Source organism: Pezoporus wallicus, unplaced genomic scaffold, assembly GCF_028554395.1.
Source record: "Pezoporus wallicus isolate ANWC-B61680 ecotype Strahan unplaced genomic scaffold, APGP_CSIRO_Pwel_v1 contig_7066, whole genome shotgun sequence".
NCBI classification, from domain to species: Eukaryota; Metazoa; Chordata; class Aves; order Psittaciformes; family Psittacidae; genus Pezoporus; species Pezoporus wallicus.
Genome location: NW_026640426.1, coordinates 50,373 through 71,396, shown reverse-complemented (window position 1 = coordinate 71,396; position 21,024 = coordinate 50,373). Strand labels below are relative to the sequence as shown.

The 21,024-nt window shown below is 42.4% G+C and overlaps 1 protein-coding gene across 1 annotated transcript in view; it reads right to left on the bottom strand.

The window, feature by feature from the left end:
• EVL (Enah/Vasp-like) overlaps positions 1-18,237 on the bottom strand; it is a 126,007-nt gene extending 107,770 nt beyond the window's left edge. The window contains exons 1-2 of the mRNA XM_057418938.1: positions 18,014-18,237; positions 14,135-14,245 (exon numbers count right to left, since the gene is read on the bottom strand). Coding sequence (XP_057274921.1) covers positions 14,135-14,245; positions 18,014-18,036 — 134 coding nt within the window. The 5' untranslated portion in view covers positions 18,037-18,237. The remainder of the gene's footprint in view (positions 1-14,134; positions 14,246-18,013) is intronic.
• Positions 18,238-21,024: the final 2,787 nt, after the last annotated feature.

Below are 21,024 nucleotides of genomic sequence, written 5' to 3'. Positions count from 1 at the left end.
AGTTACTGTTTAATTCATTTAATTGGTGTAATTGGAGATACCATGCCTCTTTTTACTGTTATGGGAATATGAAATAGTAACATCTCATTCTCCCTCCCACCTTATAGAAACATATTATCCTTCTCTTCACATGTCCAAGTAGGCCTCTTACAGAAGGTTTCTAGTAAGTTTTCTTCCCTAATATCCCAACAAAACTGTAGAAGTTCCAAAACTCACAGTTTAAAAGATTTTCCTTGCAGAGATCAAGCCTTTTAGTTGATTAAATAGACTTTAAGCAACAGTTTAGATTTTGGGTAATACTAATTCAATTTAAGAAAGAGTAATTGCTTCTTGTAATTAACAAAGAGTATTTTTATATAAAATATTTTATTACTGAAAAAGCAATTTCAGTATTATACTGAAAGAGGTAGATTTAGATTAGATATAGGGAAGAACTTTTTTACTGTGAGGGTGGTGAGGCACTGGAACGTGTTGCCCAGAGAAGCTGTGGATGCCCCATCCCTGGAAGTGTTTAAGGCCAGGCTGGATGGGGCTTTGAGCAACCTAGTCTAGTGGAAGGTGTCCCTGCCCATGGCAGAGGGGTGGAGCCAGATGATCTTAAAGTCCTTTCCAACCCTAACCATTACATGATACTATGTAGTCTGATTTTCTGTTAGAAAGAAGTCTTAGTTCTGCAGCACCTTTTAAACACATGCTTCCAGAACAAAAATATCTGCCACTATAATTAACAGTAGGGTGTTTAACTAAATATTTTTATTAACTAAATATTTTTGTCAGCCATTCATTTTTAAATGAAAGTTTGTTGCCACATTATGCCATTTTAATATCGGATTGCCCTCAACCAGAGCACCTGCGTATTTAACCAGCTGCTTTAAAAAACTGCCTTCTTTAAGTAAAACAGATTATGTGTTTTATTACAGCCAAATTTCACCATGAAGTTCATTCTCTTCCATGCCATAACTGGCAAGAAGAAAACTATCAATTCATTTCTAAATTAAACAAAAAGCCAAAAACCAAACCAAAGGACAGCAACTAGGTCATTAAAACTGCAATAAAGATGTTAGCACAGTAACATTAAAAATCGTTTACATATTCCTGTGCTTAATATTTAATTAGACAGCTGGAAGCATGCCCCAGTAAGCAGTCAAGTTCACTCACTGCAGCTGGCAAGAACAGGGGAAGAAAAGATTAGCTCCTGTAGGCCCGTGTAGGTAACTGTAGCTTGCAGTTCAACATAAGCTCGGCTGGTGTAACTGTTGGCTTAGGATATTCACATGCACTTTTCAAAGCATGGCAGCGTCTTTCAGATTAGTGAGAAGCTTAGTCAGATGTAAGACGGGATACGGAATTTCTTCTCCCAGAGCTCAACTTTTAAAGCAGAGAGTTATTAGTTAGCCTTGTGAGAAGGGATTTAAAATGTTATCTAGATGTAATGAGGCCACCTGCCCAAGTTTTCAGAAAGCACGAGCCATGTTCAAGACCCATGCTGGAGCTGTTTGCTTTCATTATTCCTTGTTATTTCACTGGTTAATGAATTGTAACCCAGAACAAGGACAGGAATAAAGTAGTATTGCATGGAGAAGATCCCCAATTTCTCTACACAAAACACAACAATCTGAGAGTTTGACAAGATGATGTCAACAGGAGCACAGGGATTATTTTCTTGAAGCAAATTTCCTTTCTAGTGTTTGGGAAGTGGTGCACCAGTGAAACTAGGCTGGTCTAGGATGACATTAAAAACAAAACACTTCAGAAAAACAAGTGGTTTCAGGCAAATGTCAGCTATATCACTTCATTAACTAATTGATTCAAAGCAGAAAACCAGTAACATCCAACTGGTATTAGAACAGTTACAGATTGCCAGTATAAGTCACAGATCAAGAGAAGCTCAGCTTACACTTTAACATATCCACTTTTATGTTTCAGTTGTTTACTACACCAAGAAACTTCCTAAATCCCCTGCAATCTCTCCATGACTTCTCCAGCATCCCAATGAGCAGGTAGGTAGATCATGAAGGAAGCTATTCTCAGAGTCTTCCTCATTTGGATAGGTTTCACTACCCAGGCACAGGTAGCTCTTTGGACTTTTAAATACAGACATTTCAGTGGTTTAGGTACTATTACCTGTTCAAAAGACAGCCAAAGCACAAAAAGTGTCTGCAAACTACAAGGCACATCATACAACTCAGCACACAGGGAGGGCTTTTACAAATAGGCTGTGTGTGAATACATAGTGACATGCAAGATCAGGTAGGATACATTAACCTGAGAATATTGATGTGGTAGGGCTTCGGGTACCTCTATAAAGGTGGTCTTCAGATGGCTGTGTAAGCACCACAGACACTGCATTAGAAATGTATTTCAAGGAGAATTTAAAGTAAACCTAAAGAAAAAGAACATGCCTGGGGATGTGGTCAGCATCAGAGAAACAAAGGACAGAACTGCAAAATGTTCACTGCAAGAGAGCAGTAGGTGATCTTGTTTGAAGAGGTGCAATCAGAGCAGCATGAAACATCCCAAGTAACACTGAAGCCATTCTGTATTTTTCTATTTGTACCCCAATCACAAGCTAAGTTCTGTCTTGACTAACACCACACTTTACAAGGGAGCTTATTTACTCAATTTCCTGAAATAAAAAGATTAATTCAAGCAATAAGACTAATTCAAAGCTGTGATATCACTCAAGTCAATGAGGAAGTACCTGGGTCATTCCCATGTCTGTACTTTAACTTTAGTTAAAGCTAACGGACATTAAACCACATGGGCCAGAACTTGGAGTAAAGATGGTAAGAAAATGAAAGTACCACATGTAAAACCCCACTATAAAAAGGTAAACTGCTGTAAGCCACAGTTTGGGCCAAATAATGTATTAGAGCCACTTGCACTGTCCTGAGTTCTGCTTCACCTCATCCACTGCAGACAACCTGTAAGTTTCAGTTCATAGAATCATAGAATAGCTAGGGTTGGAAAGGACGTTAAGATCATCAAGTTCCAACCCCCCTGCCATGGGCAGGGACACCTCACACTAGACTATATCACGCAAGGCCTCGTCCAACCTGGTCTTGAACACTGCCAGGGATGGAGCATTCACAACCTCCCTGGGCAACCCATTCCAGTGCCTCACCACCCTAACAGGAAAGAATTTCCTCCTTACATCCAATCTAAACTTCCCCTGTTTAAGTTTTAACTCATTACCCCTTGTCCTATCACTACAGTCCCTAATGAAGAGTCCCTCCCCATCATCCCTATAGGCCCCCTTCAGATACTGGAAGGCTGCTATGAGGTCTCCACGCAGCCTTCTCTTCTCCAGGCTGAACAGCCCCAACTTTCTCAGCCTGTCTTCATACGGGAGGTGCTCCAGTCCCCTGATCATCCTCGTGGCCCTCCTCTGGACTTGTTCCAACAGTTCCATGTCCTTTTTTATGTTGAGGACACCAGAACTGCACACAATACTCCAAGTGAGGTCTCACAAGAGCAGAGTAGAGGGGCAGGATCACCTCCTTCGACCTGCTGGTCACGCTCCTTTTGATGCAGCCCAGGATACGGTTGGCTTTCTGGGCTGTGAGCACACACTGAAGCCGGCTCATGTTCATTTTCTCATCGACCAACACGCCCCAAGTCCTTCTCCACAGGGCTGCTCTGAATCTCTTCTCTGCCCAACCTGTAGCTGTGCCTGGGATTGCTCCGAACCAGGTGTAGGACCTTGCACTTGTCATGGTTAAACTTCATGAGGTTGGCATCAGCCCACCTCACAAGCGTGTCAAGGTCCCTCTGGATGGCATTCCTTCCCTCCAGCATATCAACTGAACCACACAGCTTGGCGTCATTGGCAAACTTGCTGAGGGCGCACTCAATCCCACTGTCCATGTCAGCAACAAAGATGTTGAACAAGACCGGTCCCAACACTGATCCCTGAGGAACACCACTCGTTACTGGTCTCCAGCCGGACATTGAGCCATTGACCACAATTCTTTGTGTGCGGCCATCCAGCCAGTTCTTTATCCACTGAGTGGTCCATCCATCAAATTGATGTCTCTCCAATTTAGAGACAAGGATGTTGTGTGGGACAGTGTCAAATGCTTTACACAAGTCCAGGTAGATGACATCAACTGCTCTACCCCTGTCCATCAGTTCTGTAGCCCCATCATAGAAGGCTACCAGATTGGTCAGGCAGGATTTCCCCTTAGTGAAGCCATGCTGGCTGTCACCAAGCACCTTGTTGCTTTTCATGTGCCTTAGAATGCCTTCCAGGAGAATCTGCTCCAAGATTTTGGCAGGCACAGAGGTGAGACTGACTGCTCTGTAATTCCCCAGGTCATCCATTTTCCCCTTCTTGAAAATGGGGGTTATATTTCCCTTTTTCCAGTCGTTGGGAACTTCACCTGACTGCCATGATTTCTCAAATACGATGGACAGTGGCTTAGCAACTTCATTTGCCAGCTCCTTCAGGACCCGCGGATGGATCTCATCAGGACCCATGGACTTGTGCACGTTCAGATGTTTAAAATGGTCTCGAACCAGATCCTCTCCTACAGTGGGCGCCAGGTCTTCATTCTCACAGTCCCTGCATCTGCCTTCCAAGACTTGTGTGGTGTGGTCAGAGCCTTTGCCAGTGAAGACCGAGGCAAAGAAGTCATTTAGAACCTCAGCCTTCTCCAAATCCTGTGTAGCCAGTTCTCCCGAGAGCTTCCTGAAGGGGCCTACGTTGTCCCTAGTCTGTTTTTTATTTGCTACGTACCTGTAGAATCCCTTCCTGTTATCTTTCACATCCCTATCCAAGTTTAATTCTAACTGGGCCTTGGCTTTAATAACCTGGTCCCTAGCTTCCCAGACAACATCCCTGTACTCTTCCCAGGCTGCCTGTCCTTGCTTCCACTTTTTATAAGCCTCTTTTTTCAATTGAATTTTCCTCAGCAGCTCCTTATCCATCCAAGGAGGTCTCCTGGCCCTCCTGCTGCACTTCTACTTGGGATGCAACACTCCTGAGCTTGGAGCAGGTGATCCTTGAATATCAGTCTTGGCCCCCCCTGCCCTCTAGGGCTATATCCCATGGAACCGTACTAAGCAGGTTCCTGAAGAGGCCAAAGACTGCTCTTTTGGAGTCCAGGGCAGTGAGCTTGCTGCACGCTCTTCTCACTGTCCTGAGGATCTCATCATTTGGACTCCATTAAAATCAGGAGTAATAAAGCATTTCTAGAGCATGCTTCATCTAATCCTAAAGTAGGTGGATAAAACAGGTCAGATGAATCACATTAGCAGCAGCTTTTTCTCTCCACTGCTTACACAAGGAGCCTACAGGGGCCAGGTTAGGTGTAGACATTCAGAGTTAGGGGAATTAAAGCCCATCTCAGACATCTGCAGAACCACATCCACAGCATTGCTTATTCTCTCATGGCTGAAAGTGGGGCTAATTTCCACTGCAGAAAAAAGTCAAAAGCAGAGGCTGCCAGCTTTCTGAAGAGTGATCTCAAATCTCAATTCCCAACATGGCAATGGCTTTCTTTCCATTTCAAACATTTAAATTAAGACTATGGGTTGAAAGAATCTGAGTAATGATCCCTATTACCAGCACTACATCTAGTGTGGAATCTGACCTTTGGCACGTCATTTAACTTCATTCTTCCTACTACCTGTAAAGCAGGGATAATTACGATTCTGCAAGAACAGTGAGTCTTAATAGATGAACATCTTTAAAGTGTTCTGGGATTCCAGTGGCCCTCATCAAAACAGAGATACTGTTATGAACACTATCATGATTATCATTACAAAGTCAGCATTTATCTGATATTTACCTTTAAACCAGCTGAAATTATTTTACATGTGTGGGGTTTTGTGGTTTTTTTTTTGATAGTTCTTGTCAGTGGTGTTCATGTGCCTATTTCTCTGGGATTCGTATCTTCTGATATGACACTTTGCAAGTTTACCAACATATTCCTTTTATTGTTGCTCATTAAAATCAAGTGCTAATGGAAAAAAAACAGCCTTTGCTTTCTGCCTAAACACGACTATATAGAAATAGATCTATATATTTACGTAAAAGCCCACACATTGTGACATTAAGTTTAGCAGACAAATAGATTTGAATTTTGGTAATGTAAACAAATCTGCAGCCTTCTGTCAAATTTAATGGACAAATATGAATAATTCCTGTCTAGAAGCCACACTTGATTCACTCTACACAGTAACTTGGGCTAGAAATCAGAATAAAGTATCATTGTCTCCATCTTCTAATTCTGACAACTGCGGCAAGGAAAGCTCAAGGAAAGTGCTCACAAAGACTTTAATCTGAAAATGGCTTCCATTTACAGCACAACGTAAAAATACACACACAAAAATATACAGACATGTAAGTATGTATATGCATATATACACACATACAATCTTGTTTCAGAGGGAAGGCATGCTTGGACCAGAGGGACATGCAGGTCAGGGCCACTGGAGCCAGGACCTCACTCATCAGTGCCTGTCTGGATTTAGAACACCCTGTACCTCCAGTTCTCTGGCTTTAACACAACATGCATAAGTAACCTCCCTCTTCTTTGACATTTATGGTTGAAAACATCTCTGCTCCTTTTAATTATTGCCCCACAGTACCACGCTCTGGGAAAAGCCTTGGGACTGATCCTACACACGCCCCAGCACCTTGTGCAAAGCAAAGAGGGAGCTCCTGTGGCTTGCAGAAACCCTGGGGCACCCCAACGAGGTAGGCTGCTGGCTGCACACTGCCACGTTGAGGGGAAGAAGACAGCAAGGAAAACTTTTGGAGGAGCATGGTGCCAAGGCAGACTCCTGCAACCACACTCATGGCATGAAGGATACATGTTGCAGTGAAAGCAGCATGCTGACAGCAACTGAGACCAATTTCAGCCCAGTTACAACTGTCAGACACTAATTTCTGCCTCTCCCAAAAAAACTGTGATCACATCACTGCTGTGCTGCCCCTTTCTGTTTGAATGGAGGCCCCCAAGCCCTTGAGTGCTTCCAGCCCTCGCGCAGGGTTGCCTCAGCGAGGGGCAGACAGAGCTCCAGGCAGGTACCTGCTGTGGTGCATGCAGTCTGAAGCACGGTGCCCTGTGTCCGCGGGCACACATGTACCATTTCTGGTAGCATCTGCACTAAATCTCAGCATTAGAGACAAATCCTCAATTCTCTGGCTCAACCATCACTGTTTGATTTGATCCCCTCTCGAAGTTACAGAGATTTTGGACTGAAGACATGAGTCTGCACACTAAACACTGATTATGAAAAACAGATGACTCCTCCAGCCCATGTTCCTGGATGAATGGCTTCCAGTGACGCACATTTCGGGGGGTTACAGCAAGCACTGGTGTGAGAGGCTGATTCCAGCCAGGTCAGTGCACCTTCCCCTCCTCACTTGTCCACCAGCTCTGTCCCTGCTTGCCTCAGCTTGCATGAACATCGAAGTAAAACTCAAAGTGACAAGCAACACCTGTTTCCACAGCTATTTTCTGCACCCAGCTACATCTAATCCTTGCTTCATTGCCTCCTTTAAAGTTTAATAATGGTTTCAGTGAGCAGTCTGAGTTAAGTTTCTGACTTTTTTACTTAATGCTTCCATGGCTTAAGTCAGACATCTGAAGGAATCCATGTTTAACTAATCTGCTCAACACAGAAAACCCTGGAAATATGCTTTTTACTCATTATCATTTTAAACCACAGATGCTAAGCTGCAGTATGGTGTGTATTTTTTCCACTGTAGCAACACAATGGCAGGGTTTTGCTTCCATTGCATGGAATTTTCTCAACAGCTCCTCTACCAGATGGGCTCAGTAAAGAATAAAACAGGATGCATGTCTCAAAATTCATTCTTACAATTCAAGTTTCTGTTCATGGTACCTACCAAAAGGCTCTGTATCATCCTTTTAAACTACTGTCAAACAACTAAAGACCTGACTGCTTTCCTAGATTAGTTGTTTTAACTTATATACATTCAATTTGCAGACAAAGAAACCTCAGAAGGCCTGAGAAAGCACCAGAAACTTTAATTTGCCAGATGACCAACTGAGTGCTGTACTTGGATCAAACACATACTGGAGAAACTGATGGAGGGGGAAAGCCCAAGAATTAAAATCATAGCAGGCTCTCTGACCTTGGCAGAATCCCAAACACAGCAAACCCTGTGCATGGCAGTAAGGAAGCAGCTGCCCAGCCTCTCTGCCTGATCCTCCAAGCTGGGGCTGCTGTCCTCAGCATCACCTGGCCAACCAGACTGAACTCAGATACTGCAGACAGAGCAAACCAAAAATAAAGCAAAGCAAAACAACGTTCCCGACCTCAGAAGCCAAATCACGCATCCACAGGAAAACTGGTCTTTATTTGACCCCTTGCTCTCCCCTTGCCTGCATGCACAATGGCAGCCCGCTGACAACAGAGGTTACCCTGACGTAGACCCAGTCACAAAAGAGTGGCGGGAGCTCAGAAGGGAGGCAGGAAGCTTCAGGGACTGAGCTCACACCCACACCCAGCACTTGCGCACTCAGGCATAGATGTGATCCTTTTTGGGGGAGAGGGGAACTTTACCAGAAAAGAGTGCAACTGCAGCGGGAGTGGAGGCAATGTCAAGTGCACTGCATCTCCCCCCAAGCAACCTCTTGATCTCCTAAATCTCACTGCTAGGAAATCACATTGTATTTCAGAATTGATTTTCTTTTACTGTAATCTTCAAAACTAAGATGTTGTTGCACCTTTGTCAGCAATGCCAGGATTTTCCACAACTAATCAGATATCTTTTACATGTAAAATTACCTAGGTAACCTACATGTGCTGCATCCTGTGGGTACATTTTCACCTTCTGTAATAGGACATTTTCTTTCTCCTCCTTTCTAAGCTGCACTTTATAAATGGTTTACATAAATGCCTATCTTTGTTTAATTAGCCTGTGCTCTCTGAATGCGTTTTGAAAATACTATTAGTTATATGGAGTAGCTAAAAATTACTATAGGGGACAATTGCCATAAATGAGTTACCTATTATTAGCACCAAATATCTTGTCTAACAAGCCAGTACAGTCTTTGAAGTGTCATCCTCAAGCTCAGAAGGTGATCCTTTTCCAAAGGTGGTGGTGGATTTTTTGCTCACCCTTTATATTTCTAAGTACTTCAGATTCCTAAATCATTTGCTGTTTCTCTTGCAACAGAAGTGTCCCAACACTGTAATGAGATGAGTCCAGTTGCACTGCACAGCACGCCTACACTTGACTCAACAGCTGCCTTACTCACTTTAAAGCATGATGAAGCTTGAGCTGTGTTCTCTATTTTCAAATGACATACAGTGATGGTGCAATTATCTGGCTTAACTGGGACATGCATTTATTTATGAGCAAACAGTACTGTAACTGTGTGTGTCCTAAGGCACAGGCTCTAGGCAAGAACCTCTTTCTCTGGTAACAAGGTCACAACCAAAATGCATTTCATTTGCTCTAACAGCATCCTTCTGGCTTACAAGTGATTTTTTTCTTGACTTTGTCCCTCTTGTATGTGCTTCTGAAAAGGCTTTGACCACCACTGCTTACCTATACTGCTCCATCAAACATTTACTAATACATCTCACTGATGATGTAGAAATCACACAGGAGATGTTACAGCTTGCCAGTTTTAGTGTGTTCCTGTGGAAGAAGTCTTCATCTATTAGACTTATTTTCCCGCAACAGGATGCACTGAAAAATCACAGATGTAAGAAAATAGCAGCTTCTACAATGTTCTGTAGCTGCTCCCTCCATTCTGCAGCACACACAGACAAGTTTGAATCACATTTCCCACATTGTTTAGCACTGAAAAACAAATGAAGAGCAGTCTGAGGCTTTACGCCATTGCTAATAATTGATACTTCAATGAAAAGAGAAGTTGAAGTTTTACTTCAGAGAATTAGTTTTCTCTGGGTGACTTTGATATGTTTTTCTTTGTTTGAAGCTTCCATCTCAGATCTGCAAAGCGCTTGCATAATCATAAGCTTGCCTTTTTTTGCCAATTATAGAAGTAGGTTTAATAAGAGATATTCCCTCTCCCCTCCAACACTGCTTCATTTATATCATTTGACCATGACCACTACAACAGCACTTCAATAGCATGCTTCATGGAAATACATTGGTTTCCATAAAGACAACACAATCCCTCATGCTCTGTAGCGAAATACATAAGACACTTGCCTAAGATGTGGAGAATCCAGATTTAAAACAAACTCAGTGTGATTTTAAGAACAGTTTTTCATTCCAAGTCATCCAGAATCTGGCAAAGTAGGATTCTAAGCCTTCATATCCTGAACCAACACAGGGAAAGCATGCATCTGATCCATTCCAATCGTACTACAATGGAGAGTATCAAAGTGGGTAATTTCATTAAAGAAGAGCTGGAAAAGCTTTATTCTCATTCAGTTTCAGACTCAAATCCTCAACTCTACATCTATGAAACAGAGCCCTCAATCTCAAGCCCAGCCTAGCAATCCTCTTTGCTGGACCATTATCCCCCAAACTTCATGGCACTTAAGAGTATCAGCTCCATCTGCCACATGCATCTTTTGCCTGGGAGTTTTCCTCTACTTTTGTCTCATCCTTTCTTCTTCAGAACTCAGCTTTGCTAATGTTGCACCTGGACAGAAAGAAACAGACTATTTCACAGACTTTTCACTCTCCTCACCTTCCCCTGCTCTACACTAGCTGCAAGTGTAAAAAACCCAAGTGTCGGCTTTCTCTAACTGGTTTTGAAAGGTAATACAGCAAATACACAGCCAATGGACAATTTTTTCTTCTCACATCCCTACTTGAACCACATTAGTCTCTAGCAGGAGGCAGCAATGATTTCTAAAGGACAGAGACCCAGCAGTGCTATGCAGTCCAAAGCATGAAACTAAACCCATATTCCCCTGGGTGGCATGAAGAAGCTCTCCAGCCGCTGGTCAGCTAGTAATCTGCAACTGTAAATATTACCTTAAAGAGAAGAAACTCTAAACACTTATTTTAATCCTTGTAATCTCATAAGCAAACACAGCAGCACATCAATATGAAGAAACTTCAACATTTGTTTTGAACTGCGATTTTTCATCTGTCCTATTGGCTCCTGTGTGTGTTTTAACAAACCTTTATGAAGCTTTGTGTAGGAATGGCAGGGAGCAACTTCTGCTTTCTGCCTGTTCTCACACAAAATCCCAATGGGAGAGTAAAAGGCTCATTGCTTTCTTCAGATGAAAAGTGTTTCTAATAACGCAGCATCACCTTTAGTGTCAGTGTTTTTCTCCCCATAAGCACCATATCTTCTCCACCTTTAGCTGATTAACATAAAGCTTATGTGGATGGGGTCTGAGCTCATGCTATGTGTTGTCAGCTTCTCCTAGCAGCAGATGTTGCGAGGTACTACTCTCCTTCCTTTGTAAAAAGACAGAGGCATGACTCACCCCATCCAGCTTTGTACTCCTGATTCTGGCAGGAATCAACTAAATTCCCAGGAGAAGAGGGTCATGAGTCCAGCCCAACTCATGCTAGAATAAGTAGAAAATAAATTTTCCCCTTCAAAGGCAGTGATGACCTTTAAGGACTAAAATGCATCATAGGAAGAAGCCCCCATATCCCGTATCTACCTTACAAATAGCAGAAACAGCAAGATCAACAATCTGACCTGTTTGGACTTGCTGCACAAAAAAAGGCAAGAGGGAAGTAGGACATCCATGACATCATGTAGTTGAAGTTAAGATACAGAGATAATCAGCATCTCTGGAAGACACCACAATAGCAAAATCAAGCATCCAGCCCTAAGAAGCTGGCAATGCAATAAGGAGCAGTGGGCAGCAGTCGTTTTCCATGAAAGTTCAGCTAAGTCCTTCAAACCTTTCTAGACTTTACATTAAGGCTTAAAAGAGGCAGGCAGGACTGAGAATAACTTGTTATAATGGATGCCCATAGGTGGACTTCAATATTATCATAAATTCTGTTCTTTTAAGAAACCATCTGTACTCATGTACTCACTTTAAAGACATCAATTTCCATGTGTCTTCATAAGTAGCTCCAGTTCTGAAAAGTGTGTGTGGATCCTCATCAAACAACAGCAGCTAATTCGTGTTTGTATTATTGCAAGGATTGTTAAAAAAAAGGGGATGAGGGGATAAACATGCATAAGAGATGAGAGAGACAACAGAAAAACGCAAAAATAGGTTACCATGCCTAGAAGGCAAAGGAGCAGAGAGGAAATCTCTTGGTTTCACAAATCAATTCTCCTGCAGTAGATCTCAGGTAGCCAAACACAGCCTTTGACACCAGTGAGGCTGTTGTTCTGTAGGATGTACAGCTGGATCAGGGAAAAGGCGGGAACACTTCATAATTCCACAGACAGCCCCATGTTTCAGGCACCAAATACACACCCCACAGTTTACACTGATTTTAATGTTACTGGAAATTACCTCCTAACATAAACACCAGAGCTCCTCTAATCCAATGAATATCCCGGGATAAATCTCCTTTCATGTTTGTATCTGGGATAAGATTATACTGCCAGGCATCAGAATATTCTCCCCTTAAAATCTGTCCAAACCTAACTCCACCATCAATAACAAAGAGTCTCTATCTTCCTCTTCAGCAGAAATATTACAACATAGCCACTGTGAGACTAGTAGGTGCTTATCTTTATTCCCAGCAATGGTATTCTCACATTACACCCTTAGAAGTATTTCCCTCCTTCTCTTCAAATGTCTCTGTGCTAAACAACTAAAATATGTGGCAACTGCAGTATCAGTTGTCACAGGGAAAAATATGTCAGCAAAAATATTTGATTCAATCTGCTGTTTAAGGAAGCCACATTTCCTCAGGGTGTATGCTTTGTGTGGATAAATAACAACTGTCCAAAAATAAAGGCTCTAAAATCAATTTTAAATACCAAAGGGCAGATTTCAGACAACTACCTTCAGCAAAAGGAAAATGCAAAACTAGATCCTTTTCCTCCTTTTTTAATTTAGTGCAAGTTTGTGTCAGAAAAAACACACAGCATTTAGCTTCTTGGTCACAAACCAAAGGGTAAAACTCTTAAGAGACGAATGATGCAAAGGGCATTTATGGATATACAGGAATCATAACTTGCACCCCTCTGGGCACATGCATTTTCTCTGATGAGATGCATCGTATGGAATGTTCACATTTGCAATGTGAACAATGAGACTTGCCAATTCCTGTGTGCAACCAAAAGCTTCTGTCTTAGCAATGTATTTTTATCAAGTTTTGTATCAATTTGCCTGTATCCACCTATGGACAAATGAGAGGCACATAGCCAGCTGGTTCGCTGGTGGAGGAAAACCAAAAAGGAAGCAGTGAGCAAGCAGAGACTGGGCAGGCCTGGAGCACCACTTGTCTACTGAAGATGGACTGGCCACTTTAAGCTTTTGTTCACACATTTCTGGCTATTTATTAAGCACCTGAAGGATAGTTTAAACATGACAACGCAATTGGTGAGTTCAGCAATGCAGGTTATAAGAGGCTGAGATACTGATTTTGGTTTGCCAAAATACCACCCTTGGGTTTTCTCCATTTTAAACTTGTTTTCTCCTTTCTGTGTTAGCACCTTTTGACAACAGTTACACTCCAATTCTTTTTCTCTCTTGTCAGAAAAGACTAAGTGCACCATTTGGTGTGTTTTTCACTAGCTGCTCCATCTAACCTGGGAGGTCAAAATCACTGACTTGGAACAACAATTTGTTCCACTTATCTGTAACGCTGCAACCCCATTACCCCTCTCCACAAAAACTGCTCTCTTGTAGCAACCAGAATACTCCTTTGGCAACTTTCCTGATGCTTCCTGCTCATCAATATGATCGTATTTCTTGTAGAAAAGAACTGCAATCTTTTCATGTTGTTTTTAAAGAGCAATTCATGACACAACTAAATCCCTTCAAGTGCTTCTCCTACAGCTTCCTAAAGCTGCTTGTCTATTTAGACTGCAGAAGTTGCACTTCTTAAAATTATTTTATTTAAAAGGCCCCCTTCTTAGGAATTTTCAGCAGGAGACAGTCCTGTCTGCAGCACCAGCCTTTTGTTCCTTCCTTAAATCATCTTGCTATTCCTTTGGGGGAGAGAGAAGGAAAAGACACCTGCATTTATGTTTTAATATCATGTCCACCTTCACAAAATTATCATGCTCACCCTTTATACTGTTCTTCAATAAATGTGCCACCTACCCAGGAGGTAGCTGAACTCTCGGCTGTGATGCTGTGAATGCTGCAGCTAAAGTCAGAGCACACATCCGATGGGCACCTGCCCCAAGGATTCAATTTGCAGAATCTCATTAAACCCAGAATTCTTCACTAATTTGGGGTATTCAGTTTTTCAAAGAATCGCAGAACTGAATCAGGTTGGAAGGGACATCAAGGATCATCTGCCTGGCTCTTTCAACCCGTCTTGGCAAAAGCACAGTCTAGACAAGGTGGTCCAGCTTGAAAGTATACAGAAGGCACCAAAATTCCTAGGTGCTGAACCAGTTCTGCAGATAAAATCTATCATGAAATGTTTATAGTTAAGGTAAACTCAATGCCTGCATTTGCTCAAAGACACAGGGGATCACCTACTCCCAGGAGGTACCGCCTGACTACTGCTTTGGGGACCAGCAGATGAGAGGTGCCACATGTACCACTGTTCATTTTGAACTTTGCTTTCTATTCATCAGCAGGTTCCTTTTCTGCTGCTCATAGCCAGCTTACTTTGAGAGACTCATTTTCCTTCCTGTAGCATTCTCAGTTTTGCTCAGTGGACAGGGGAATAGAAGATGCGGTTAAAAATACTGCGATGCTATGGTGGGCGGTGTAGCAGAAATAGACAGACACCAGCTCACTGCGAAGAATACCAAGTAATATCCCAGAAAGATAAAAGCATGGCAACAAAAGAAAATGCATTTGTGTTCTGCTGCTAGAGAGCTAAATCTGAAGATACCAAATGAGGGGTACTGCTTGTAGCCAACTGTACAACCATCCTGTTTTGCTTCATGTGCAAAGTCATCTGACAACAGAGTGGTCAGCAGGGGCTCATGAAAGTGTGGCTGATGAGCAATCTTACCTCCAATTATAAACAAAATGTACATGAGCTTTGGGGTTTTATGAAGATGGAGCAGGAAATTAGTAAGAAAATGAACCCAACTGGTATCACACAGAAACCAGGAGCCTATATAAATTCAAAAGGGCCTTAACTCCTTTAACCCTCACTTTAAAAGCAATTGAAGTTTTTTTCAGGGGATATTAGGCTCTTCTCAAGAGGAAGATAAACCAAGCTTGGCTGATACAAGGAAGTATGAGATTATTTGATGGATTTATCCACTGTTTTTTCTGAGGGTTAAGTCTCTGTTCATCCAGCCAGTAACTGCAGGACTAGTATTTCATCCCAAAGGGCTTTACAAATCAGTGTTTCACAAACAGCACACCAAGGTCACTTAATAGCCCTTAAGTGAGACACTCCTGCAGGGAGATCCAGCAACTGCTTAACACTTCACAAAAATACCCCAGCACTGTTTCACCAGGGAAGTGAAGAAAGCCATATCAAACTGAAACCAATGGGGAACTCAGGCAGCCAGGCTGTGGTGACACCTCCTGGCACTGGGCCGGGGTGCCACAGCCCCCACCATTCCTATGGGCAGTCCTGTGGGTCTTTAAGGCCCAGTGTGAAGGTAGAAAGGAAAATGTAGGACAGCACATACCAAAATGACATGCAGGGGTTTCCATGAGCAGGCACCAGTGGGATCACTGCTTCTCAAGATACTTGGCTACTCAAGCCCTGTAGCTGCACTGGAAGATGGAAACAGCCACACTTCTGCAGCATGCACATGAGCACCAGCTTCACATCAAAGTCAAAATGAGAGGGAAGTGCAAGCTTATGTTTTATGCACATGGAAAATGGCACCTGTAAAGAGCATGGGGCCACTAAGGACATGGGGCCAGTAATCCAGAGAAGAGTGCCATCTACTGCTCCATCAACTTTGCTTCCAGGAGTCTGTGAGACTGAGGCTTACACCCCATTGCTCTAATAGACCCTTTTTCTCCTTCATCTTGCAAGCTATGTTTTGATCCCATCAAAATGTAATTTAGCCATAGGCATGAGAATAATCATACCATAAAAGAAGCACCAATATGCAGATACAACCTTAACAAAACACCATGGAAATGCCTAATAAAATTAATGCCATTCAAACACTGCTATACAGAAACCACAGCCCTACCAGTTAAGATTTAAAAGAAAATGTCTATAAGTCTGCACATCAAATGCTAATACTATTTTCAAATCAAGTCTAAGAGAGGAGGAGAAGTAATTTAATAAGCCTAATGGGTGTGTAATCGGCATTTGACCATTCTTGCCATAAAAGTAGGTGTCTTCCTGCCCCAAGATGCCTAGGAAAGTCACTGAAAGACAGCTAAGGCTTTTAAAACAAAATTTTTAAAATACCTATTTTCTTCTTTGTAGATTTATTGAGAGTTTCACTCTATTAAGAATAAGACCCAACCAACTGGGTGAAATACAAATAGCTCTGTGGGCATAGTAAATGGCACAGTAAGTTTGGGGCCCATTTGCAGCTTAATTTACTGCCAACAATCAGCTATGTCAAGATTTCAAGCATCTCCTGACAGCCCTATGACAACAGCAGTTACACAGCATTATCTGGTCTTCCAGTAAAATCTTTTCCCTCAGACAGCATCATACTGCATTTCACAACAAAAGTAGACATGATCAGCCTGTATCTCCTCAGCCCTTAAGGCTGGAATCAGGACATTTGGGCGGGTGGGGGGATGCCTTGTACCTGCTTTTACTGCTTTTGACACCACCTAATTCCACATAGAACCAATCACCAAATCACAAGATAAGGGAAATTGCCAACGCATTAAATGCTTTAACAAAAGGTAGAAATAATGTTAATATTTAATCTGAAGTTAGAATGTTTCATTTGAAAATATTTGCTAGAGAATGCTCATTGTATATACATTATATATACAGAGAGGATAGATCCTCTCCTCTAGTTACACACTTGATCAAATAATCTCTTTTTCTGACTCAAAAAGGAAAAGGTATTTTTAAGATACATTATAATAATGATATATAGACAAACATATCATGAGGTGATCACTAATGCTGTTACAACCTTGTCACCATTTTACCTGGACAATTTTATAACATGAGTTACAAGAACTGAACATACTAAACAAAATAAATAAAAAAGTGAAGTGAAACCCACCCCCCCCCCCCATAACTACTGACCAGAATTTTTTCAAGTCCAGTAATGTTTTATTGCAGATAAAATAATCACCCCTCATAGTGAGGGCAGAAATTCGGTTTCATGTCTTAAAAAAATCTGTTATGGTTTTAAGAGACCTCAATACTTGCAAAAGGATGGAGTTATAGTGAGGGTGGGACTGAACGAGGAGAGGGGGCAGAGGCAAAACTGAGCAGAACCAATATCAAATAAAAGGTGCTAATTTTATATCCTAACAATCGCAGTTGCTCAAATGTTTGCAAACAACAAACCAACCCCAACAAACTTAACCATATTGTTATTTTAAATGTAACTCATACAGAATTCTGCAGCTACAAGATTATGAAAAAGAGACGTATACTCTGCAGCAGCATAAAAGATAATCCTATATACAATCCCAACATCAAATTTCTCTTCTCAATCACAATCAGTATTCCACCTCAAATGAGCATCTGCCAGATTCTCCAGAACCAAAAATAGCAAAGACCCCTTTTAAACAGAACAGTTTCTGGTTTATATTTATAACTAGGCTGTACTCGCTGCTTCTGGCTGCACAGCAATGAAATCTGTGCAAGATATAATCAATTACCCAGCTTTGCACTTCATCATGCGGTTAGCTACCGTTACCTGCATCCTATCCCTCAAGCACTTCTCCCCATGCATAGGGTAGAGATTTTAAAACACAAGAAATATTTGCACATGAAGGACTAACTGAAGAGCTGACTGACATTACACAGCAAAATCCTTGTGAGAACAAAAACCAAGCACACTGATGTATAAAACAGAGAGCCTACCTGAATTCTTCAAATGCATACATGGCCTAGTAACTACACAAATGCTCTGAAATTAAAAATAATCTTCTTAACGTGCAGGAGGACCATTTAGTTTGTCAAGCTGCAGCAAAATGCATAATGACGAGACAGTATATTTGAAATATTCTGAAGAGAAAGGGTATGCAGATACTGGCCTGCAGCCTACAGCTCAGCCAGCTGCTGACAAGCAGCAGCTAACAGGAAAAGGCGATAGAGTACCATGTGATCATTCCTGCAAGTCTGATTAATGCAGTATACTCCAAGAATACAGGCTGATATCTTTATTATTCAAGCCAAATAAGTCAAATACTGTTCATGACAGGCCCCACGGCCAAATTATCATTCACATGCTAAATTAAAATCAGTAAATGCAAGCAGAGGATGCTAAAAACCTAAGTATATATCGTAACCAAAGAGATTAATTAGGCCCATTCAAGCTGATTTTCTTACCTTGCAGTGATATTTTAGTCTGTGTTTTTATTCATATGAACCATCACTGATGGAACAAAAGACTGCAGCCACAAACCTCCCCTTCCATGAATGCCAGAACATTTTAAGTAGTTTATCTGCTAGAAATCATTTCCTCTGTAGTCTATACCCAACCACTTTAACTCCTTCAGCCCTGAATTCGTTGCCATAAATCCTGTTTGCAGTGCCATGCAGGCTTTTTAGGGTTTACAGGGTTAACACCACAAAATCGCAGCGGTGCAACTGAATGAAGTGGGATAAGAGCCAAAGGAGTCATAGCTGCGAAATCAAGGAAGGGAGACAGCAATGAGGAAAGTTGAGAATTTCATGGCATTGCAGTGTGCAAGTGAAGATGCTTCAGCTGCCTAGCAACAGCACACGCAATCTCCATGGCAACAGCGCAGTGAGCCCTGGGGTCAGAGCATCACTGCTGCACACACACCCTTGTGGGGTGATAAACCAGAGCCAATCTCCCCCAGGCCAGGCACACCACCCCTGTGCCAGGCACCCTGCACCAGCAGGACCAGCAGGGAGAATTGGAAGCAACAAGGCACCCTGGACTCAAGGGTAAAGTTTGCACCTATTCTATGTAGGGCAGGCCCACTGAAGTGGAGTATGGGAGCAGATGGGCATGTTCCTGGAATAGCTCAGCAATGGACAATGCATCTGCTCCTCCGAAATAATGTGGCCTGTTGCACACCCTGGTTGAATAAACACAGCTCACAGTGCAAGGGAGCAGACCCCGAAACTCCAGGAGCCAGAGCTCACCATCCCCACAGCAAGATCCTTGGAAATTTTGGATGTAAAAGACTCACAGGCTGGACAAATGCCACTACCCATTTGTTTAGGGACTGCATAGGTCTTATTCATGGGAGAGACTGGGAAGACTTTGCCAAGGCTGCCAAGAGCCACAGCTGAACTCTGAGGTGGTGCTCAGGAGGGACAGAAGGAGGCTTTACCATGTGCACCCACTAGCTTAGCCTCAGCATCTTTGCCACAACAGTGTGCAGCCACCTAAGGATGCCAGCATAGTGCAGGCAGAAAGGGAACAGGTTCTGCCACTTGGCTGCTGGATAGAGAGCAGATTAAGGGACAGGACTGCTGGAAATGACAGAGATTCAAATCCTGGGAAATCAACCCCTCACCTGGGTAGGAGAGATAATGGGGCAGTGGGAGAACACACATCCTCTAGATCTGCTCCCAACCTTGACTTGCCTCTTTTACTGCTAGGGCTGATTTCCAGTATAAGGAAATGGTTTCTCATATGGAGGATTTTGGCTGGAGTCTGAAACATTCTGACCCAACTACAGTGCCTGAGGTTCACCCTGCTTTAGGGCAGTGGCTGCCCCACTGAGCTATGGGATTCAGAGACTAGAAAAGCCAGCCACATCTCCTGGACACAGTGATCTGTGAGAGGCAGAAAGGGCTGGAGTAAAAGGGAAAGGCATTCATGGCAAAAAAAAACCACCAGCACTGGAAACAAAGAAAATCCGCATTTATGTGGGACATGATGGTTTTAATGTAGAAGTGACCTTGGGTTTTGTTTTATTTCCTTTTAAACAAATGTGATAGTGTTAAGTGACAATAAAGGCACGCTGCAGGAACACCAAAACACATGCAGTCACACCATCTGACAGAAATTAATTATTCCATAAGCATCCAGGAAAAGGACTGTGAGGTAGGTGCTTCTTGCTACAGGCTAATGAAAGATTACAGCTAGCAGAGAGGAGAAAAATACAACTGTCAAGAAAAGTCACCTTCCATGTTTAGGCTGAATTTCACCAGAAGTATGCTTACTGTATACAGTACCCAAGCAGCTGGACATGGGTGAAGTGGCCCCTGTCAAGCAAGTGTTCTGCTACTGACTTTGTAGGAAACAGGGTTTTACCTTCAAAGTCAGAGCTAGCCAAGATTCCTCAAGGGCGAACGAGGGAAGTCTGATCTTCTGTTTTCTTGTTCACCCCAATCTTCCTCTAACTAAGTGGAGGAGGGCTGGTTTTTACTTGAAATGTGTTTATTTCTCATGCTAGCTAAAATAAAAAACCCTACACAGAATTAACAGCAAATGTACTGTTTCCCCTATAAGCATTCATTCTTCTTGAAACACAGTTGACAAAAATCAGTCTGGTCTTCCAATTTCTGCAATTTCTTAAGAGCCACTACGCAAATAAATAGCCAACTGTTCAAGTCAAGGCTTCCATCATCAGTGAGTTCACTGTGAAGGACTTGGAAGGCAAACATCCTCCAGAAAGCTTTTCTATTCAGTAGAGATGCCGAAGGTTTCAGTACGATAACTTTAACTTAATTTTTTTAGCCAGCATTTTCAAAACGCCCCATAGCACTACAGACAGCAAGAGCAGGGCTCCCGTCCTGTGAGATAACCAGTAGTGTCACTTCTGGTTAATTAATTACTAGGATTCCCATATTAGATGGTAAGATGTGAGACCATCATGTCATATTGTTGACATGAATGAGGCTCAGCATGCAATTAGCTAACAGAACCTGCAGAGGCTTCAGAAAGTCAC